At 42.8% G+C, this 24,016-nt stretch overlaps 1 protein-coding gene across 6 annotated transcripts in view; it reads right to left on the bottom strand.

Moving 5' to 3' along the window:
* Positions 1-24,016, bottom strand: part of Nrf1 (nuclear respiratory factor 1) — a 144,435-nt gene that overhangs the window by 30,757 nt on the left and 89,662 nt on the right. For 5 of the 6 annotated variants that reach the window (XM_045160486.1, XM_045160487.1, XM_004661214.3 and 2 more), the window contains 5 exons: positions 21,493-21,651; positions 19,125-19,322; positions 18,265-18,366; positions 14,846-15,003; positions 4,664-4,788 (listed from right to left, as the gene is read on the bottom strand). In XM_045160486.1, coding sequence (XP_045016421.1) covers positions 4,664-4,788; positions 14,846-15,003; positions 18,265-18,366; positions 19,125-19,322; positions 21,493-21,651 — 742 coding nt within the window. Of the gene's footprint in view, positions 1-1,235; positions 1,809-4,663; positions 4,789-14,845; positions 15,004-18,264; positions 18,367-19,124; positions 19,323-21,492; positions 21,652-24,016 lie in introns of those variants that run through there. The other variant, XM_045160488.1, reaches the window with a different exon arrangement.

The raw sequence follows: 24,016 nt of genomic DNA, 5'->3' as shown, positions 1-24,016 counted from the left end.
CTAGCATACCCATTCCTCTTCCTCTTTCTATTTGCTTCTTTCTCTCTCTCTCAAATGAATTTTATAATTACATTATTAGAATTTTGAATAATTTTTCTCTATTAATTTAAAGTTAGGTTTTTTACTGCTAATACCAATGAAGTACTGTGGTATAAACATAAATGGAGGGAAAATACCAACTAAATGTCTACCTAAATCCATACACTAAATTTCAGACACTTATTATTTATTTATTTGAGAGAGAGAGAGAGAGAGAGAGAGGAGAGAATGAGCATGCCAGGGCTTCCAATCACTGCAAATGAACTCCAGATGTGTGCCCCACCTTGTGCATCTGGTTTATGTGGGTCCTGGGGAATTGAATCTGAGTCCTTAGGCTTCTCAGGTAAGAGGCTTAATCACTAAGCCATCTCTCCTGCTCTCAAATTTCAGATATTTAATAGTACTCAAAATAAAAATTAAGGCCCCATTAGACCAGCCTGGGCTACTTGAAACCTATTACCAAAAAAGGGTCATATTAAAACTGGAAAACATAGATAATTATCATTAATTTTGAGCATAGAAAAGACCTAGTGGACATAGTTATAGCTAAGCACGGTGGCACACATTTGTTATGTTGACACTTGGGAGGCTGAGGTAGGGGCATCATGAGTTTGAGGCCAACCTAGGATACAAACAGAATGAAAACCTGAGAGGCTGGAGAAATGGCTTAGTGGTTAAGGCATTTGTTTGTGAAGCCTAAGGACCCAGGTATGATTTCTCAGTATCCATGTAAGCCAGATGTACAAGGTGGTACATGTATCTGGAGTTTGTTTGCAGTGGCTACAGGCCCTGGAACACCCATTCTCTATCAGCCTCTGTCTTTCTTTCTCTCAAATGAATAGATACAAATAAAAAAGATTTAAAAAAAAACATGAAAAGTGAAAACACCACTAACATAAAAAATACAAATTAAACACAAATATAACTTATTGCCTACTCTAAAACAGATGAAAGTATTTCAGTTATGCTAATGTCCAGTAGTGGTGCGAGGCAAAGCAGCAGGATCAGCAGCATTGTGGGAGAACACATGAACATGAGTGATATAGAGACCACAAGGTTTTTTGCAAGGATGGAAAATATTATTTTTATTGTAAAAAATTATTAATCTAAATTATCAACAATAGGAAGTTGGCTAATTATGGACAATATAATGAAATATTACCAAACATTTAAAAATTCCTTTTCAAAAACTATTTAATGACATAAAAATGGTTATGACACTTCAAAACAAGCAAAAAATAATACTGACAATACAATCCTATTTAGGGTAAAAACTTTTTTTTTTTTTAACTAGTGGGGGGAGGAGGCAGATTTTGGAAAAAAAAAAATTCCCCCTAAATAGTAACATTCTGTTGGGTAGAATTATGAATAATTTTGTCATTGGGACCAAAGAAGCCCACAGCGAGTGCTGTCAGTGTGTCTTCTCTTTTGCTGCAGCATCACTAGGAAGAGTGTGCTATGTAAGCCCCGCTGAGACTCCCTCAGCAGCTCCAGTCAGACACCTGGTTACTCACAAGCCTTAGCAGGCTATTGGTTTTGCGCCATCTTATTGTTAAAAAGGAAAGACACTAGTGTGAATCTGAAAAGATCTCTGACTAAATGCAGAGGCCGTCTGGGATGGCCAAGGGCCAATGTCATTCTTATCTTTGATTACTTTTGCTGTAAAATAGGAAGGAGGAGAAAAGGTCTGTAAACACTTCCCCCCACTGATTGCCTGTATCCGCTGGTCCTGGAGGCCATGAGTCCTGGGAGCACAGGGGATCCGGGGCCTAGCAGAGAAGAGGGCGGTAAAGGAAATGAACAGGCTAAAGTGCACACCTCTTGAATTAAGGGGCATTGGGACGTTCTGTGCTCTTTCCCAGCCTTGGGCAATTTTACCTCTAGTCAATGAAAAGGCACCTGTGAGAATCTTCAAACTGAACAAAATTATGCCATGAAGCTCCTTTCCAAGAAACCCGAGACCTCTACATAAGTGAATAAAGTAATACTGGTGCTGGAGTAATTCTTGTGGTGATAGAGTTGGTGCCAGAAGGGGCATGTCCTCATGGTACACACATGCAGGGTGCATCCACTGGGTCTCTGTTGGCGCATACCTTTTACACAGTCTCACAGGGCAGCGCTTTATGCCCTTAACAGCCCAGCCACCACCCTGTGCTTACTGCACCCTACCAAACTGCTCATGCAATCATTCTCCAAACTCTGCTTTCTGCCTAAAATCATATGCAAATTTCTCCTAGAAGAATCACCCGCTAGTTAGGTTCTTATTCAAACATATTTCTTTTCTTAATTCTATTTTTATTTCTGTGATTCATTTTCCCTCCAGAAGTATCCATTTCCAAGTTAGTTCTCTGCCTACAAGCACTATCTTATATTCAGCCATTACTTGATTTATTCCTAATGATAAACTCATCCTGACTTTAAAACAACAACAAAAACTTCCTTGATTTACTGACAGTTTGTCAGCACTACAGAAGTGAGAAAGACTGTGTGTGTGTGGGGGGGGTGAGGGGTGGGGAAAGACAGGCAATAGGATAGACTCAAAGCATGATGGGAAGAAAACTTCTTGCTAATCTAGCCAGACACCAAATTAGCTGGTAAAAGGTGGAAAATCCCCTTCTAGCCCACAATAAATCCTGCATATAGCACTGTGGGTGAAATGTTAAGAGACAGAAGGAATCTCAGAATTCCCTGGATCACTGCCAGTGTTAGACTCATTGTCTGCATTTCCAAGGACAGATAAAAAGGATTGGCTTTTGTCTAAAATTGCTGAACAAGGACCAATCTTGTCTGATACAGAGGTTATCCCGAGAAAGGGAAAAGTTCAACTTTCAAGACCTGAGTGTGGCAAGTGCTGGCAGACACACTGTATGGCCTGCTTGGAGAAACTACTGTAGGTTTTTTTTTTTTTTTTCTTTTTCTTCTCATGTGCTTGACTAATCCTCCATGTTTGGCCTTATGAGCAATATGACTAAAGAAATAACATACTCTTGGGATGTAGACTAGAATTTTCTTTTATCACAAATGCAACCAATAATATGAAGGCTCCTGGAAAACAATGGCTAATAATGACTAGTAGAGGATGTAATTCCACTTTGCTATATGGTCAGGCAGGGCTATGTGGCTGGATACCAGAGTATCCTTAAACCTATAAATTTCCTATCTGAAAAGTGAGTCTGGGGAGGAGCAAGAAATCTAAAGCAGTTGGTAAAGTTTCTTACTAAACTACACAGTACTTTAGTTTCATCCCAGTAACAGAAGCTATGCTTTCAGAAGAATGTGACATGGTTAGATACCTTGCCTTCTGTTCGGAGCAGATTAGGACTCAGATGAGGAAGAGAAATGGTGAGCAACTGGGGGTCACATTCCTGCCACAGAAGGGGCTTTTCATCAACCCATACAGGGCCCAGCTCAACCCCAGCAAGCTGCCTTATCCTGAAGCACTGTGACCACAGAGTAGTCCTATTTCCATTTAGGTTAGTTCAAGAAAGCCCTTAATCTTACAGGAAAAAAAAAAAAAAAAAAAAAAAAAGACCTATAGTGTGGCATTGGATTTTTCTTTTCTTTCTGTGTTTTGGATGGGGATGATTCTCAGAGGTTATCATCCTTCTTCTCTAGGTTACTTTCTTTCCATCTACTTCCAAAGTGCTGTGTCTTCCTGAAAAGACTTCCAACTAGTAGGGTATTTACTTCTTAGGTACTGACTACAAAAAGGGCGTGGGGTCTTGAAACTTCTTTTTTGGCCATGTAATGCCATTAAGGAATTTTCAGCCTAAATAAAAGTATGTTGTCTATCCACTTACCAGGGGACTTTTAAGCAACAAATTCTCCCACACCATACAGTACTTAATTTGTCCGGCTTAAAGTTTAAGAAACAATCACAGTCTCACAGATCAGGGTTGGTCCTCCACTTTGACTTAGACTTCTGAGGCACTTCCCTGGGCAGCCCAAGTCCTGGACACTGACTCCTACAGCCTGCTGAAGTGGATCCAAAGAGCTTGGCTGGAGTTGTAACTTTTTGCCACCATATTTCTATGGACTTTATCCCTTTTGCTTATTCTGGATATGCACCGAAATCCAGGAAGTCAAAGAGCTGGGAAAGAAGGGCAGGGTGGTGGCATGTTACTGGTTAAATCCAGACAACCTTGGTAAGGCCACATCAAACAGGAAGCAAAACCCACAGGACCAACCAGAAAAGCACTATTATCATAGCCGGCTATCCAGTGTGGGACCAGGTGAAATGGTGGCACCTTTCTGGAGAGTCAGAGCAGAGTCTGCCACAGTCAAGGATGATCGAACCTATCTCATGGGAGATAAAGAAAGAAGGCGCACCTTAGAAAAACTCTTAGGTATCTCCTGGCAAGTCTCATCATAGCACAGCGGCTGCTTTTTAAAGAAGTACTTCAATCAGCTAGCTAGCATCATGGCATTTGCCCTCAAGAACCTCGTGTCTCTCACTAGTGAGAGGAACCAGAGACTCCTATTTTCCTAAGCATCAAGTGCCTACCCAGGAAGAAAAACTCCAACCAAATTCAACCTCTTTCTTAAAGGGCTTCTTGCCAGCTATATCAGGAAGGTTTAAGTGGAAACTGGGAATAAATTCAATAAAATATTTATGATCTCTTACCATTAGCATCTTGGACTCCAGTAAGTGCTCCGACAGCTGCTGCGGTTTCTCCAGACAGGACTATCTGTCCCCCGCCTTGTAAGGTGGCCTCAGCCAGTGTGGCGACAGCATGGGCGGCAGCTTCACTGAAGAGATACAGACAGGAGAGGGGGGCATATGCAAGATGTGTCAAGGCAGGACATGCACCTTTCCTTAGATCTTTCTCTTGGCTCCATGGTTGTGATACCACCAGTGCTAACAGATAGAGCCAGGAGTAATTTTAAATTATAAGAAACAGCTAGAGAAAGCTCAAAACTGACATATGTATAAAGCTACTGTGAGATTTTCTTTAGGTAATGAGTATTTGGGAACAGAAGGCATTCATTATCAGTCTCTCCTTATTGATAGCAACTGAGTGCTTGCAAGCTACAGTGGAAGCTTTGATCCACATGCACAACACAAAAGCTATTCTGGTTGTCAATCACAGGTTTTCTTTTCTCTTTACGGTAACACAAGGCAAAACATCTGAGACCATCCTTTTAAGCCAGAGATGGATGATATTTTGAGAAGTCAGCAACCTAGACTTGCTGTTCAATTAATATTAAATAATAATAATTTAGTTCCTATCCAAGCATTTTTAAATACAAAGTAATGGTTGAACATTAACCTGAAAAGTACAACTCTTTTGCTTCACTATCTGTAGACAGCACTAAAAATGGCAACTTAACACTTAAAATCACCAGTATATGCCCAAACTTCTTGTCTCTCTAAATTCAATGAAATAGGGGGCTGAAGAGATAGCTTAGCAGTTAAGGCACTTGCCTGCAAAGCCAAGGTAGCCAGGTTTGATTCCCCAGGACCCACATAAGCTATACGCACAAGGTGGTGCAAGCATCTGGAGTTTGTCTGCAGTGATTGGATAGAGACCCTGATGCTCCCATTCTCTCCCTCCCTTTCTCTCTCAAATGAATAAAAATTCAATGAAATAATAAACCTTTCTTTACTACAAAGGAAACACCATACAGAGCAGAGAGACATCTGTTTAGAGGGAACACTATTGTTTATTTTTAAAATTTATTTATTTGCAAGGTGGGGGGGGGAGAATGAATGAATAAGAATGGGCGTGCCAGGGCCTCTAGCCTCTGCAAATGAACTCCAGATGCATGCACCACTTTGTGCATCTGGGTCTATGTGAGTCGTGGAGAACAGACTCTGACTTACTAGGCTTTGCAGGTTAGTGCCTTAACCAGTGAGCTATCTCTCCATCTCTCCCGAGGGAGCACTATTCTAACAATTATGTCCCAGGTTTTATTCCTTACTATGTGTATAAACATCCATTTTTCTTGATTCTATAATGGCATAAACTAGGACATATAATATTATCAATAAAGAAGAAAAGTCTTTAACAATTATAAGGTTAAAATTTATCATCCAAATTTCAGAGAGAGTAAAAGGTGAAAAACAAAACCAAACCCAAGAAACCCACAGATAAAATTAATATCCCTCCTATGAAGACATCAGGTGAGAATCAGTAGTTCTGAAGGACCATCAAAAGGGAGCATGCACAAGAGAAGCAGTGTGACATAGCTAAGCAGGGAGGCAAAGGCCTGAATTCAATCCCCAAACAATCCAGTGGACGGACTTTGCTCTGACGCTGTAGGCTTTGCGACCACTAAGGCCCTTAGAAGCCCAGGCTCTCAGTGGGGCAAGATGAGGGACCTAGGATTGGATGGTGTAAATATCTCGTGGCTGGAGGCAATGAATGAAGTTCTTTTCATCTAAGAAACTCACTGGACAAGGGAACAGGGGTCTTCTTGAAAGTCATATTAAATAGAAGATTCTCTTCTCAGTAGCTTGTCTTGCTCTTATTTATTTTTTCTGTCTGAAGCTTTTTTCCCCCCATACACGTAGAAAATTTGGGAGTTTCTGTTGTGTGTGTATATGTTTTGAGGCAAGGTCTCACTCTAGCCCAAGCTAACCTGGAACTCACTCTATAGCCTCAGGCTGTTCTTGAACTCACAGCACTCCTCCTACCTCAGCCTCCTGACTGCTGAAATTAAAAGTACGTGCCACCACACTTGACTAAAACTTGGGGAATTCTGCATATTGCTGGGGCAGAAAGGAGGGCACACCACACAGGTGCTCTACTATGCTGCTCCACAGCCCTCATATAGTTTTAAAAAGTTACTTTTGGTTCTTGATTATTTTATTTGGAGAAATTCCATTTGAATCAGATTGTATGATTTTTAAGCATTTTTTAAATTTATTTGCAAGCAGAGAGAGGGAGAATGTGCCCACCAGGGCCTTCAGCTACTGTAAATGTACTTCAGACCCGTGTACCACCTTGTGCATCTGTCTTACGTGGGTCCTGGGGAATTGAACCTCGGCCTGTTGGCTTTGCAAGCAAACACCTTGACCACTAAGCCATCTCTCCAGCCCTGTTACTGAGTTTTAACAGATCTCTATAGACAGACACAAGACTTATAAATATTTTTCTTATTTTGGGTTGTCTTTTTTTAATTTTGTTTATTTTTATTTATTTAGTTGAGATAGAAAGAAGCAGAGAGAGTGAGAGAGGGAAAGAGGGAGGAAGGGAAGGGGAGGGAGAGAATGGGCACACCAAGGCCTCCAGCCACTGTAAACAAACTCCAGATGCATGCATCACCTTGTGCATCTGGCTTATGTGGGTAATGGAGCCTCGAACTGAGGTCCTTAGGCTCTACAGGCAAACGCTTAACTGCTAAGCCATCTCTCTAGCCCTGGGTTGTCTTTTTGTTCTGTTGGTGCTGTCTTTCTTTCTTTCGTTTTAGTTTGCAAGGAGATGATAGAGAGAGAGAGAGAGAGAGAGAGAGAGGGAGGAGAGGCAGAGAGAATAAGCATGCCAGGGCCTCCAACCACTGCAAATGAACTCCAGACACATGCACCCCTTGTGCATCTGGCTTACCGTGGGTTCTGGGGAATTGAACCTGGGTCCTTTGGCTTCACAGGAAGTGCCTTATCCACTAAGCCATCTTTCCAGCCCTGTTCTTTGTTTTCTTTTGTTTGTTTTGTTTTTCCCTTTTCAGTGCCAGAGATCAAACCCAGGGCTTTGTTTATTCCAGGAAAGTACTCTTAATATTAAGAGTCCCAATTAAAAAAATTCACCAGTTTTTTTTTTTTAATTGTCTGTGCCTTTGGTCAAGAAATCATTACTAAAGTTAATGTTGTGAGGTTTAGTACCCTGATTTGTTTGTTTTTGTGGTAGGGTCTCATTCTAGCCCAGGCTGACCTGAATCTTACTCTATATTTCCACACTAGCCTCAAATTCACAGCAATCCTTCTACCTCTGCATCTGAGTGCTAGGATTAAAGGTGTGTGCCAAGCTGGAGAGATGGTTTAACAGTTAAGGCACTTGCCTTCAAAGCCTAATGACCTGGGTTCAAGTCCCCAGTACCCATGTAGAGCCAGATGCAGAAAGTGGTGCATTCATCTAGAGCTCATTTGCAATGGCTAGAGGCCCTGGTGTGCCCACTTTCTCTGTCTCCTTTCTGGGTACAAGTAAATATTTATTTGAAAGTCATGCACCACCATGCCAAGATCCCTATCTTTTTTGTTTTCTTCAAGGTAGGGTCTCACTGTAGCCCAGGTTGACTATGTAGTCTTAGGCTGGCCTCGAACTCCCAGTCATCCTCTTGCCTTGGCTTCCCAGGTGGTAGGATTAAAGGTGTGTGCCACCATGCCCGGCTCCCATATTTTTTTACATTATTTGTTTGCAAGTGGAGAGAAGAAGTGAGTATAGGCGCACCAGAGCCTCTTGCCACTGCAAACTCCAGATACATGCCACACTTTGTGCTTCTGCTTTTACTTGGGCACTGGGGAATAGAACCCGGGGCTGGCAGAGTCTGTAAGCAAGTGCCTTTAACTGCGGAACCATCTCCCCAGCACTCTTTTTATTTTATTTTTTAAGGATTTTATTCTATTTATTAGAGACAGAGAGAGGAGAGAGAAAGAATGGGTTTCATTTCACTTCTTTTTAAAGCAGTCTCCATTGCTAAAGGGGAGCACGTTCCACATTCCTTGGAAAGAAGTGATCTAAGTGGCTGTGTCCTCACAACGCCGAGTCACAGCACAGCGTGCTGCAGACACAGTAATATCCTCAGTGTCGCCAGCTCAGTGGAATGTAAGTCTCTCCTAAGGTAGACGTAAGCTGTCTACAAATCCATATCATGGGTCTCTATACAGGGCTACCATGGGAGTATTTGAGAACTGTCTTTGTAGGAGGGCCTGTTTCAGAGGGCCTATGTACAGAATAGGCTGACTAAAGAAGCGAACGTCAAGTCATCACTGTAGGCAATAAGTAAAAGATAGTGCCAGGCCCTTCCCGCTGTGGCACTTTGGACTTTTACCTGTGCTCTGTGCATTTGTTCCCCTTGATTTCCTCCTACCTCTTTCCAAAAACTGCTGATTTATTATTTATTTATTTATTTTGCTTTTTTTGAGGTAGGGTCTCACTCTAGCTCAGACTGACCTGGAATTTACTATGTAATCTCAGGATGGCCTTGAACTCACAGTGATCCTCCTACCTCTGCCTCCTGAGTGCTGGGATTAAAGGCGTGCACCACCACACCCAGCTCTGATTTATTTTTTAATTCAAAATTTCAACTTAAAGTAGTATGACTTTTCCACAGCCCCTTTGGATTGCTGTGAAGTCAGCGCGGGCTAAGGCCGTGGAACCCAGGCCCCTGTTCTGACTTGCTGCACAGAGTTCTAACTGACTAGCTGAAAAGCAGGTCTGTCCTGCCTCGGTGCGGATCCCCTCCCTTCCTTTTCCTGCTAAGGGCCGACGAAGCCCTGCCGTCTTAGCCCCCACCTGCCTCTGCCCACTGCTTGCTTCTCCCTTCCCGTCCTGGCTCACATCTGCTGCTTACAGGGCAGCAGAGGTGCAGGTGGTGGTTAGAGAATCATTCTTGTTCCACTTGCACCTGAACAGAGAGAAACTGGAAGAAGGCAGATTTTGAAATCACGTTGTTACCACGGGAACAGAGGCCAGATTTCTCTGTATAGTTTTCATCAAGAGGACTCCCAACAATAATTTCTGTGGGGATGAAGGACTCCTGTGTCTCATATACAGAGAAGCACTCAGTAAGGAAGGGGCTGTCTTAAACCCAACCCTCCTGACTAAGACAGCTGCGTGTGGGTTACAGCTCCCTAGAGTCCAGACTTTGCTGCCAGGCTTAGCTTGTTCACCTCTGGCAGAAGCTGCAACACATCATCACCCAAGATTCATTGGGGTGCTGGCTATCTGATTGCAAACAAATTGCAACACCTCTCTGCTCTTCCTTCATGCCACAGCGAATCTCTCTCTCCTTCCTTTGGAGTAAACACTAGCCACCTCAGCTGCACCGGGTTTGTTAACAAGCCATCAGGGGATACCCTGACCCTCGCTGTCTTTAGATAAGGCTGATCCACACAGCAAAGGGAGCCAGAGCGTGCCTCAGACTTTCCACTGTGCAGGGTTCCCAGGACACCTTTACCTGAAATATTTAAGCGCTGCTTGGAAGGCCTAGGTCTGATGGTGGCTTGGTAGGGCCAAAGTCACAGTAAGGGCTTACTAAAGGGGAGGGTCTCTCACTGTGTCTTTCAGGGAGACTATCTGGGCATGCTCTCTCAAAGGAGAAACAGCCAAATAAAATGTTCATGTTATTGAAAAGTGATGTAGCTCAATGGGCTGAGGGAAGTTTCAGTGCTTTGAAGGATAGAGGTACATGTGAACATGTGTGTTTCAACTGTCTATTCCTGACCAACTTAAGTCTTGGCCATTAGTTTCTTCAAAATTATTCTCACTACTCTAGTTTTCAAGCTTTTAAGAAGGTACAGCTAGATAATTTTGGATTGCCTCTTCCTGACTGGTTTTATGATTACTTTTCATTGTTACCAATTCTGAATAGAGAAGTAATGAAATATAATTTCTTTAAAAAAAGCTTTTTTTTTTTTTTTTTTGGCAGTGTTGGAGGTTGAATACAGAACCTCACACACACTAGACAAGTGCTCTACCATTGAGTCAGACCCCTAGCCTCTTGAAATATAATTTAAATGAGCTGGGCATGGCATCTCATGTCTAGAATTCTAACACTTAAGAGGCTGAGGCAGAAGGATCACTGTGGGCTTGAGGTTCAAGACTGCCAGGGCTACAGAGTGACCTTATGTGTGGGGGGGGAGGTGGGGGGGAGGAGGTAGGTAGGGGGAAGGAAGGAAGGAAGGAAGGAAGGAAGGAAGGAAGGGAGGGAGGGAGGGAGGGAGGGAGGGAGGGAGGGAAGAAGGAAGGAAGGGAGGAAGGGAGGAAGGGAGGAAGGGAGGAAGGGAGGAAGGGAGGAAGGGAGGAAGGGAGGAAGGGAGGAAGGGAGGAAGGAAACAAACTTAAATGTTAATGCCTACAATTCCTGAGGTGCTACACATGAACTGGACACCCTCATGAGCATTTTATCTACAGCATCTCATTGAATCTTTTTGGGGCTGTGTGATGAACATTATCTTCATTATGATAAAGAGCTGTGATTCAAATCCAGACCCATGTAGCACTGGAAAGCTCTAGTCAATCACCACACAGCACAGCCTCATACAGTACACTATATGTACAAAATCCCATCAAGGTTCTCCATCTATCCCCATTGACGTCAACGTTTCTTTTCCTAGTTGATGTTTATTTAGCAAAGCAAAGGCTCCACCAATAAAAACGCTAGCTTATGTTGACATTTTGGGGAAAGTACTTCACCCTATACATTTCCACAAAGGTCATAGTTTGTACCGTACAACTTAACGCTAAAGTACACTCTGATACTGCTTGCTAGGAGTAGCTGTGCTCAGACTCCCCGGTAAGAGCATGATTTCCTTGAGGGCAGAGATCAGATGCTGCGGCACTCTTCTCCTTCTGCAGCCTTACCTGGCAGCGTGCTGGCACACTGCAGGTCAATGACTAACTGCTGCACTCAATGACAGCAGCAGCCCTTACCACATGCTGGGCACTGATTCCAGCATCTCACATAATAATATAATACCCCACAATACAGGTAGAATTAATTATTAGTCCCCCCATTTGATTTTTTGTTATTTTTCATTTTTTTGAGGTAGGGTCTCACTCTAGTCCAGGCTGACCTGGAACTCATTCTGTAGTTCCAGGTTGCCCTTAAATTCACACCTCTGCCTCCTTCAACAGCCTCCCAAGTGCTAGCATTTAAAGGCATGCACCACCACAACTGGCAATTACCCCCATTTGACAGAAGAGGAAAATCAGGGCACTGAGAGTTCAAAGAGGTTGTCCAAGACCAACCAGCTAGTAATTAACAGCTAGGCTTCAGATACAGGACTACACACTCCCCCCAACCCCCCAAGATAGGGTCTCACTCTAGCCCAGGTTGACTTAGAATTCACTATGTAGTCTCAGGGTGGCCTCGAACTCATGGTGATCCTCCTATCTCTGCCTCCTGAGTGTTGGGATTAAAGGTGTGCTCCACCACACCTGGCTAGGACAATACTTTTAATGATTAAAAACATCTAGAGCTGTTGAAAATAAATTGTGTCAAGAATGAAGCTGGGGGCTGGGGAAATGGCTTAGTGGTTAAGGCGTTTGCCAGTGAAGATTAACGAGCTTGGTTCAATTCCCCAGAATCCACATAAGCCATGCGTCTGGAATTCATTTGCAGTGGTTGGTGGCCCTGGCGTGCCCATTCTTTCTTTCTCTCTGCCTCTTCCTCTCTCTCTCTTAAACAAACAAATAAATAAAATATTTAAAAAAAAAAAAAAGAATGAAGCCGGAATAGATTAATGGGGACGAAAAGGCCCAAAGTGAGGTCAGGGGAAAGAGATTGAGTAAAGGAAAGGTGGAGGGAGGGCTAATCAAAATCTAAGAGGATGCAAATAAATCATATGGAATCCTCCGGTTTTGGACAATGGAACACTCAGGAGCCATAGATGGTTGTTAGAAAAGTTTCAGTGCCAGGGGTGGGATACCTCCAGTGAGTTGTTGGCCAGGGAGGTCCCTGATGCCCCCAAAACATTATAGGTCATTGCCAAGGCCCTTGGTTTCCCACCAGGAATAGATGATAAGACCCTATTGCTGAAGACTCTACATACTTGGGCTGCAAAGCCACTAAGAAATCCTGCTGGAACTGAGCTGATAACCTCCTCCATGTAGACCAACTGACAGAAAGCTGGAAGAAGCCATTGTACATGTAGTTCAATGGGAGAAAGAGATACCACCAGTGAAGATACTCAACAGTGGACACTGCAAGCCTTATAACTGGCCAGCCAGGCCAAATGAGCCAATGGGTGCAATATTGGCACATCTGTCATGGTGGAAATCAAATGCCCTCCAACTGGACTGGAGGCCCACTCCATGGGGGAAAACACATCCCTAATACTGAAAACTTAAAACAGGGGTAGTCATGAGCCCTAGGGGTGTAACATCTGCTGATGTCTGGAAAAATGTATATACTATGCTTATCAAACTGCCCAGTATGCACTTCTCTTAATAATTATACCCTTATATTAATGCTAGTGTCACTTTGGGTAGAGAATCTTCTCTTTTCAGATGGTAGTGACTTTGGGATGACTCAGAAAGTATCATAGTGCTGGAAAGAAGTGACTGGAGTACTGAGTAACATCTCAATCACACCTTCCAAGGCTCAGGGTCTAATGCGGAAAAGGTGGCAGAAAGAATGTAAGAGCCAAAGGAAGGGTAGGACTCCTTACAATGTGCTCCCTCCAGACATAAAATGGCCTGGAGGGCTGGAGAGATGGCTTAGCGGTTAAGCGCTTGCCTGTGAAGCCTAAGGACCCCAGTTCCAGGCTCGATTCCCCAGGACCCATGTTAGCCAGATGCACAAGGGGGCACATGCGTCTGGAGTTCATTTGCAGTGGCTGGAGGCCCTGGCGCGCCCATTCTCTCTCTTTCTTTCTCTCTCTCTTTCTCTCTCTGTCACTCTCAAATAAACAAATAAAAATAAACAACAACAACAAAAAAGGCCTGGATATCCATGACCTCATAGTGCCAGACACTACCTACACAAGACCATCATAAGAGGAGGAAAAGACTATCACATCAAAATAAAAGAGAGACTGATTGAGATGGGGAGGGGATATGATGGAGAATAGAATTTCAAAGGGAAAAGTGGGGGGGAGGGAGAGGGAGGGTATTATTATGGGATACTTTTTATAATCATGGAAAATGTTAATAAAAATTGAGAAAAAAAGATGAATGAAGCCGGGCGAGGTAGCTCACACCTTTAATCCCAACACTTGGGAGGCAGAGGTAGGAGGATCATCATGAGTTCAAGGCCACCCTGAGAATAGAATGAATTCCAGGTCAGCCTGGGCTAGAGTGAGACCCGAAATAAAACCAATAAAAAGAAAAGAAAAGACAAAACAAAAAAGAATGAAGAATGAGGGCTGGAGAAATGGCTCAGTGGCTAAGGCACTTGTCTGCAAAGCCTAACATAACCTAGGTTCAATACCCCAGTACCCACATAAAGCCAGATGCACAAAGTGGCGCATGCATCTGGAGTTCATCTGCAGTTACTAGAGGCGCTGGCATGCCCATTCTCTCGCTCTCTCTCTTTCTCTCTGCTTGTAAAGAATAAAGAATGATATGAAGATGAGCTTTCTTGTCAACAATTTATAGCAGCTGGGTGTTGTGGTGCACACTTTTAATCCTAGCACTTGGGAGTCTGTAGTAGGAGGATCAGTCTGAATTCGAGGCCAGCTAGGGCTGAAGAGTGAGTTCCAGGTCAGCCTGGGTTAGAATGAGACCTTACCCCAAACACACACCCTCCCACAAAACAACAAAATACATATATCTAAACAATCTTTCTCCACATATATATGAAGATTCTAGCAGTAAACCTAGTTGATGTGTATAAACTACCTCTAATTGGAGTATCCCATTCTACAGATCCTTCCTAAACATTCCTAGAGAGAAAACTTTCAATTTTTCTTGGTAAGGGCTGATTATGAACCAGCCTACAACAGCTCAGTGGAAAAGCACTTGCCTCATTGTCACATGACCCTGGGTTCCTTCTCTAACAAGGCAAAACAAACAACAAAACTAGCCTTCAATGTCTTATGGGCTCAAGGGTGTTACTTCCAATTGTCAACTATTACAAACAGGAATAGCATTTCTCTTTAATGACAGACAAGTGATCCTCATTTATTCACCACCCCCGCCTCCACCTGTTGAGCGCCATGGTGACAGTAGCTCCCTGTTGCATCTCCTGAGAAGCTGCCACTGCGGCCTCTGCCAATGACGCCACTGCCTGGGTGGCTTCTGAGGCTTGCGTCGTCTGGATGGTCATTTCACCTCCCTGTAACGTGGCCCAATTTTGTTCCACCTGAGGCAGAAAGGATAAGTCAAAAATCAATACATAATAAATTACTATGTTTTTAGTTAAAGAAATGCACACTCAAATACTAGCATGACCAATAAGGTATGTAAAATAAGAGGAAAAATGAGAAAGAAAATAAAGAGAAACGAAAGATAAGACTTTCTTGGTTGGATAAGAGAAGGAAAGCAAGACCTTCCACTGGAGGCATCTGAGGCAGGGTCGGCTGTGCTTGCTGGGGCTCGTGTTGCTATTCATGTCTGCTGGGAGCCAGTGTGTAAGCAGCCTATGCCTGTATATTACCACGTCCCAAAGAAAGGACTTCAAGCCTTCCCAGGCATATATTCAGAGGATGCCCCATTAGCTAGGCATTCCTGAGGGAAACCCAGTATGCTGAAGGACTTCTAACAGTGTCTTCTTTTGTCTCTAGCTAGAGTGAGCCACTGGGACCAGTCCATCCTTTCAAACCTCAATGGATAGACTGTCTGCTGCCTTCATCAGGAACATACTCTTATCCCTATATTCTTTGCTTTGCTACTTACATTCCTAATATGAGCTCAGGGGTTACTCAACTGAGAATGTTCTCAGAAATAATCCTGCACTACATCCAGGGTTGGGGCTTCTCCTCTCCCTCACCTTCCATAGCAACCTGGGCTTGCTGCTACTAGACCTTTCGCTCACATGCTCCATCGATTTTCCCCATCACTGCCTGGGGGCTCTCTTATGGGCAAAGGCAGTCCTTATTGGCCTGCATCTAGAGTATCTATTCAGCCTAGCAAAGGGCATCAAAAGTACTTGCTGAAATATAGAAGGAGCCGGGTGTGGTGGCACATGCTTTTAATCCCAGCATTCAGGAGGCAGAGGTAGGAGGATTGTTGTGAGCTCGAGGCCACCCTGAGACTCCATAGTGAATTCCAGGTCAGCCTAGGCTAGAGTGAGACCCTACCTCAAAAACCAAAAAAAAGAAAAAAAATGTAGGGCTGGAGAAGATGGCTTAATGGTTAAGGTGTTTGCCTACAAAGCCAAAGGACCTCAGTTCGATTCCCCAGGACCCACATAAGCCAGATGCAGATGCACAAAGTGGCGCATGAATCTGGAGTTTGTTTGCAGTGGCTGAGGCCCTGACGCACCTGTTCTCTCTCTCCCTATGTGTCTTTCTCAAATAACTAAATAAGTAATAAAAATTTAAAAAATAAAATGTATAAATAAATTAATTTAAAAAATAATTTAGAAAAATAAAAAAAAAAGTTGAGCATACTCCTTTATTTATGCTTTCCTGATTGTTACTGAGCCTATTCATACTTCAGCTGAACTGATACAGAAAATATGCTGCACAATTTCAGTGGTGGTTCCGCTTTAAACTCAGGGCTGTTAATGTCTGAACTTTGGCGTGTTTTTTTTTTTTCTCTTCATCTTCCAACAGAATGGCATATATAATTATTTTTATTTTATTATTATTATTATCATTTTGGTTTTTTGAAGTAGGGTCTTACTCTGGCCTAGGCTGACCTGGAATTCACTATGTAGACTCAGGGTGGCCTCGAACTCACAGCAATCCTTCTACCTCTGCCTCCCATGTGTTGGGATTAAAGGCGTGTGCCATGATGCCCAGCAGAATTTTTTACATGGGACATGAGGATCAAATGCTGGTCCTCGTGCTTGTGAGACACACTTTACTCAGTGACCTATCTCAACTCTACATATACCACTAGCATCAGATATTTAATTTTGACTTTTCTCACATCTAATGCAATTAACATATCATATAACAGAATAAATTCTCAAACTATTTGCACTTTTAAATATACCATCAAGCTAGGTGTGGTGGCGCACGCCTTTAATCCCAGCACTTGGGAGGCAGAGGTAGGAGGATCACGGTGAGTTTGAGGCCACCATGAGACTACATAGTGAACTGCAGTCAGCCTGAGCTAATATGAGACCCTATCTCAGAAAACAAACAAAAAATAAATAAATAAACCATCAAGATTAAAATTATACTTTTCGGGCTGGAGAGTTGGCTTAGCGGTTAAGCGCTTGCCTGTGAAGCCTAAGGACCCCGGTTTGAGGCTCAATTCCCCAGGACCCACGTAAGTCAGATGCACAAGGGGGCGCACGCGTCTAGAGTTCATTTGCAGTGGCTGGAAAGCCCTGACGCGCCCATTCTCTCTCTTTCTCTCTGCCTCTTTCTCTCTCTCTCTCTGTCGCTCTCAAATAAATAAATAAATAAATAATAAAGGCATGTGCACCAGGCCTGGCCTATTTAAAAAAAAAATTATACTTTTCAATCTACATAGCTGATGCTGCATTCTTGAAAATTCTTATGTTAAGAATTCTAAATATCTATGTAATTTGCATTATGTCTTTAATTAACCTAAAACTATTTAAGACTGGAGAATTTTTTTTCCATGTAGCTACTCAAGATTATTGTCTACTTTCCGCTTGACAAGCCCCCTAATGGTCTTTATTATGAAAGTACTACGAAGATAATCCCTTTTATTGTGTATTATACAAAAAACTATACTGCAAATGTAAAGCAGCAAGTTCTTCACAGCCTGGTTTAACTGGCAGTGATTGTGAATTTTAATTGTTACACTTAATATACACAGTATAAGCTCCTTCCTATGTTGTCCTAGTATGATATTAGTAAAAGGCTTTAAATAGGGGCTGGAGAAATGGCTTCGTAGTTTAAGGCATTTGCCTATGAAGCCTAAGGACCCAGGCTCGACTCACCAGAACCCACGTAAGCAAGATGTACAAGATGGTGTCCATTATCTTGTTCATAAAAAAGTAAAATTAGGACGGGTGTGGTGGCGCATGCCTTTAATCCCAGCACTCGGGAGGTAGCGGTAGGAGGATCGCCATGAGTTCGAGGCCACCCTGAAGACTACACAGTGAATTCCAGGACAGCCTGGACTATAGTGAGACCCTACCTCAAAAAACCAAAAATAAATAAATAAAATAAAATTAGGGCTGGAGAAGATGATTTAGCGGTTAAGGCATTTGCCTGCAAAGTCAAAGGACCCCGGTTCAATTCCACAGGATCCACATAAACCAGATACACAAGGAGGCTCATGCATTGGCAGTTCATTTGCAGTGGCTGGAGGCTCTGCCATGCCCATTCTCTCTCTGTCTCTCAAATAAGTAAAATAAAAAGTTTCAAATAATATAATGCTATCAGTTATAAAAGTTTCTTAATCTCCTGGACTCTCACTTCCCCTCACTTAGTCATGCACGTATGTAAATAGACGCAGACAGAGCCCTCTTTCTTACCTCCCCATCAGCCACAGCAGAGTAGTTCACCTGGGCAACAGTGACTGTGGTTGGCAGTTCTGAAGCATCAGCCAACGTGGCTACTGTGGCCCCTGTGCCAACCTAAATGAACACACAGAAAGCACAAGTGTCAGCAGGTGGCCCTCCATCTCACCCGCACCCTCTGATCTCTAAATCCAGCACAGATAATGCTTAGCAGGCCTAGCATGAATTTTGGATTTTTACTCCAACCATTCCTTTCAGGGCAGCCAGTCCACCAACATTCAACTCTCGCCCTAACTGTGGCTACTGGCAGGGAAGCAGTAAAAAAGAAGCTCCCTACCTGCAAGTGCTAAGGAGCGAGCAGGGCCTTGTGCACGCTGCCAGCGAGCTACGGCTAGAGCCCGAGAAGCAGGCAATGTCCCCTCCCTCCCTTCAAGCAATCCGGCACGATGATAGGCGAGCACTCTGTCACTGAGCTGCATGTAGAGCCCAAAAAGCAAGTAACAAGCTTTTCTTTTTTCTTTTTTCTTCTCTTTCCAGGAAGCAATTTTCAAGTGCTTTGTTTGGAAACGTTCAGGAAAGCTACTCTCTGCACTAACTTGAGTAAAATGCAAACAATATAAAGTACTATTCAAAGGATGGGGATAGATGACTGCATACACAGAGTACTTTCCTAGTAAGCATGAGGCCCTGGGTTCCATTCCCAGCTCCACAGTAAGATAACATGAAAAAAAAAAAAAAATGAACAAAGAAAATACTATTCAGAAGCTGACTTTAGGTAGGACAACCTAGAGTGGCTGGATGAGGCTCAGACAAGAGTCTGCACAAGAAACACTCTAAGCCTCAAGCCCTGTCTCCCAGCTGGCAGGCTTACTCACCTGGATGAGCGAGACGGTGCCGTCAGGATTGCTAAAGGTCTGCACTACAGTCTGTGACGGGACAAGATGGGCTATACTGTGTGTAGTGGTAGCTTGTGTTTGTGTTTGCTGGTCTTCAAAAGCATACAAAAGGTCTTCCCGCCCATGTTGCTTATAACAGTTCTTAACTATGGTCCGGAGTGCCTGTGTCCATGAAACCTGCCATCAGAAGTTCAGGAAAGACAGTGAGCCACAAAGAACTTTGGTATTTAGCCACACTATGCTTATTTATCAAGTGCTGAGGATAATAAAAGCTCTTGGAATTTCTTCCCACAGGCTGATCCTGGCATATATAAACAGCACCAAGTACCAAAAATAGTTTCCCCATTTTCCTTCCTAATCCAAGACTGGTTTAGCTTTTGAGTTTTATATTCTTTTTTTTTTTTCCTTTTTTTAAAAAATTTTTATTAACATTTTCCATGATTATAAAATATATCCCATGGTAATTCCCTCCCTCCCCACCCCCACACTTTCCCATTTGAAATTCCATTCTCCATCATATTACCTCCCCATTAAAATCATTGTAATTACATATATACAATATCAACCTATTAAGTATCCTCCCCCCTTCCTTTCTCCACCCTTTATGTCTCCTTTTTAACTTACTGGCCTCTGCTACTAAGTATTTTCATTTTCACGCAGAAGCACAGTCATCTGTAGCTAGGATCCACATATAAGAGAGAACATGTGGCGCTTATATTCTTTTTTTTTAAAATTAAAATATTTTATTTATTTATTTGACAGAGAAAGAGGGAGTCAGAAAGAGAATGGGCACATCAGGGCCTTGAGCCACTGCAAATAAACTCCAAATGTGTGCAACCCCTTGTGCATCTGATTAATGTGGGTCCTGGGGAATGGGACCTGGGTCCGTTGGTTTTGCAAGTAAACACCTTAACCACTAAGCCATCCCTCCAGCACTTGAGTTTTATATTCTATTCCAACCTGAAGTCAAACTCTCAAGTTTCTAACAAAAGATGATTACCCTGGCCAAGGATGATCTATTAAGGCATATATTTCCAAAGAAATTAAAAACTGTGTAAAAAAGTAAGGGATCTTATACAGTTTACTCTTTCTTCTCAAAGTTCTGTCTTCATAAACACACTCACTTGGTAGACTTCCTAGCTCTCTAATTCTGTATTAGCATGTATAGGTGTTTGTTTGTTTTTGTTTTTTTTTAAATGGCTTTTCAAGGTAGGGTTTCACTCTAGCCCAGGCTGACCTGGAATTCACTATGTAGTCACAGGGTGGCCTTGAACTCACAAGAGATCCTCCCACCTCTGCTTCCTGAGTGCTGGGATTAAATATATGTGCCACCACACTTGGCTAGCATATATAGTTTTAAATAGTGCTTTTAAAATGTATTTATTTATTAGAGACAGAGAGAGAGAATGGGCATGCCAGGGCCTGTAGCCACTGCAAACAAACTCCAGATGCATTTGCCACCATGTGCATCTGGTTTGCGTGGGGAGAATTGAACCTGTTTTTTGTTTTCTTTTGAGGTAGGGTCTCACTCTAGCCCAGGCTGATCTGGAACTCATTCTGTACTTCAGGACTGCCTAAAACTCAGAACAATCCCCCTGCCTCTGTCTCCTAAATGCTGGGATTAAAGATATGTACCACCATGCCCTGCCTGTTTTTTTCTGACAGATTCTCATAATATAGCACAGGCTGGTCTTGAACTTGAGATGTTCCTGGCCTCTGCCTCCCCACTGGCAGGGCTTATCAAGTATGTTCAACCATGCCCAGTTCCAGAATGCTCCTTGAAAATCAGAAATAAAAGCATTACTAAATCTTCAAATGATTAACAGTTCTACATCAAGTATCTTTCATTTTTCTAAGCACCTTGTAAAATTAAAGATGTTACAAAAAGCAACTATGAAGACAGTGTAACTTCATGGTACCCTCCAGATATTTCTCTTTATAGCAATGGACAAATGAAGGGAAAAATGCTATACACCAGAGAACTTCAAATTTCTTTGAAGGGACAGGTCTATTATATAAGCATTTTTAGGCTTTTTAGCATAAGAAGAAATTACAAAAATTGAGGCAATTCGGGGCTGGAGAGATGGCTTAGTAGTTAAGGTACTTGCCTGCAAAGCCAAAGGACCCAGGTTCAATTCTCCAGTACCCACGTAGGGCCGGATGCACAAGGTAACATGTGCGTCTGGAGTTCGTTTACAGTGGCTAGAGGCCTTCATGCACCCATTCTCTCTGTATTTGCCTCTTTTTCTTCTCTCTCTCAAATAAATAAATAAAAATATTTTTAAAAATTGAGGCAATTCATTCAGAACTGCAAAGCAACAGGTAACCCAGGCCAATGAACACTTACCCTCTGCTTTTGCTCTTCTGTTCGAACATCACTGCGGACATTGGCCCATGGGATATCTTCAGGCCACCAGATGGGTTTGCAGCTTTCCTTCCCCCAGCCTGGCTTTCCCCGGCCCGTGGAGTACTTAAGCATCTCTGGGATAAATGCCCGGAGCTGGGCCTGGAAGAGATGAGCGCAGTCTCAGACCTCACAAGCAATACCTGGGATGTGCTTATGTTCTCTGCCAACAAACTATGAAACAGGGAACCTTTCTCAAACTGCCAAAAAAAAAAAAAAAAAAAAATCCAAATATGACTGCTAAACAACGACTGCTTCCCTAGCCACTACAGCTCCATGGACAACTGAGAAGGATACAGCTATTGGTTTCAAAACAAAACAAGGGTTGGAGAGATGGCTTAGCAAAGCCTAAGGACCCAGGTTTGACTCTCCAGATCCCATGTAAGCCAGACACACAAAAGTGAGGCAAGTGCAAGATCATACATGCCCACGAGGTGGCGAAAGCATCTGGAGTTTGATTTCAGTGGCTGAGGCCCTGGTGCACCAATTCCCTCTCTCTCTAAGATATAAATAAATAAATAAAATGAAAACAAAACACCTTAAAAGCTACATTTTGTAGACTTGTTTCACTTCTGTAGTTTCTTGTGTACTTAAAGTGTCCATGACAAGGTATCTTCAACACTGTTCTGGAGGTGTGAGTCAAGCAGATAAGAAAAGACTAAGAAGTAAGCAGCAAGTCAAGCCATCAGTTTGTAGATGGGATAGCTCTACAACTGGAAAACCCCAGAAAAGCAAATGAAAAACTGCTACAGACACTAAGAGAGAGTCATGAAATTGAATAACTATAAAGCATGTGTGAAAATAAATGTTTTGCAGTTAATAAAAGTAAAAATAATCTCAAAAACTCTTCTAGAAACCAAAGCCGCTATCCTAGAGTCTCAAATGTAGACCCAGTGAAGCTTGTGTGTGATTTTAAGTATATTATGCACTTTATTCAGTTTTATTTTGCAAACCTAAAATGGACCAAAACTGGTTTAAAAGCACAGCCAACCACCATGCTTTTTCCCTAGACTAGTAACAACGCTGTGTATGTGTGCCGGGGAAGCAGGGGTCTACCTTGTGAATAGTCTTCAGCAATGACACTGATTTTGTGCAAGAAAAGCAGCTCATCAAGCTCTAATTTTAAGACTCCTCCTAGATTTACTCCCCCTTTCACCTGGTGGTCTACAACCCTGCATATGCCTTTTGTTGGATGTGGTGGCGCACACCTTTAATCCCTGCACTTGGGAGGCAGAGGTAGGAGGATTGCTTTGAGTTCAAGGCCAGCTTGACTCTACATAGTGAATTTCAGGTCAGCCTGGCTAGAGCAAGACCGTACATTGAAAAATAAAACAAAAAAGAAAGGAAAAGAAAAGAAAAGAAAAAAAAAAAACACGAGAGAGAGAGGGGGGGGTACCACTCATGTGACCAAGGACACATCTCCACTGCCTCTGAGGCCTGCAACTGAGGAGAGAGGGCATTTTAAGCAAGGAATCACATCCAAGGACCAAGCTACTAAAAAGTGAATGAAAAAGGAGAAGGGAGGGATTGGGGAGATGGCCGCGTGGTCAAGGGTGCTTGCTTACAAAACCTGTAGGTATGTGTTGATTACCCAGCACCCATGTAAGGCCAGACATAGTGGCCAATGCATATGGAGGTTACATCAGCAAGAGGCTCTGGAGCCCTGCTCTCCCCCCACATGCATGTGTAGATAAATACTCTGGTCCAGGCTGACCTGGAATTCACTATGTAGTCTCAGGGTGGCCTCAAACTCACGGTGATCCTCCTACCTCTGCCTCCTGAGTGCTGGGATTCTTAAAGGCATGCGCCACCATGCCTGGCTTACAAATAATTTTTTAAGGTGGGGAAAATGAAAGTATTGTTGAAGGATAATGAGTATGGTATCAATTTAATAGTGGAGATCTAGCTACTTATCAGGCATTCTTCTAATTCTTCCTGTGATACACAGTAACTCTTCTTACATAAGAAAACAACATGAATTATTATATACTAGGGAACCAGGAACCCAAATCAGTAATATTCGCTCTGTTAATTCTTGTGCCGACCATGACATTGCACCTCTCTTCCTAAGTGCCCCCATCCCAGACAGTCTCCTGCCTACAGGATATGATATAATACACTCCATGCATATTTGCCTCTGCAGCAAGAAGCAGCAGGCCTAAGAGAAATGTATCCATTTGCAAACCCATGCTATCGGCTGTCTCATGAGGTCATTCCTTCAGTTATTTTAAGAAAGTGCATCTCAAAGTCATTTTCGCTTCATCCTGATTTGTGAAGAGTATCTTGGATATACAGAGTAGAAAAGAACTTATTCTTCACACCCATTTCATATTTTTATATAAGCAGCAGTTTCCTCATATGCACAAATGAAATAAACTGATACTACACACTCTAAAAGTTCCCTTTTAATTCCATTAATAATTTACAAAAAATGGAGAGCTCTCCCCTCCCTGCCCCTAAGGTAGGG

The sequence above is a fragment of the Jaculus jaculus genome, chromosome 10 (genome assembly GCF_020740685.1).
Source record: "Jaculus jaculus isolate mJacJac1 chromosome 10, mJacJac1.mat.Y.cur, whole genome shotgun sequence".
NCBI classification, from domain to species: Eukaryota; Metazoa; Chordata; class Mammalia; order Rodentia; family Dipodidae; genus Jaculus; species Jaculus jaculus.
Note: the sequence above shows the minus strand (reverse complement) of the source record. Positions and strands in the feature narration are given on the sequence as shown.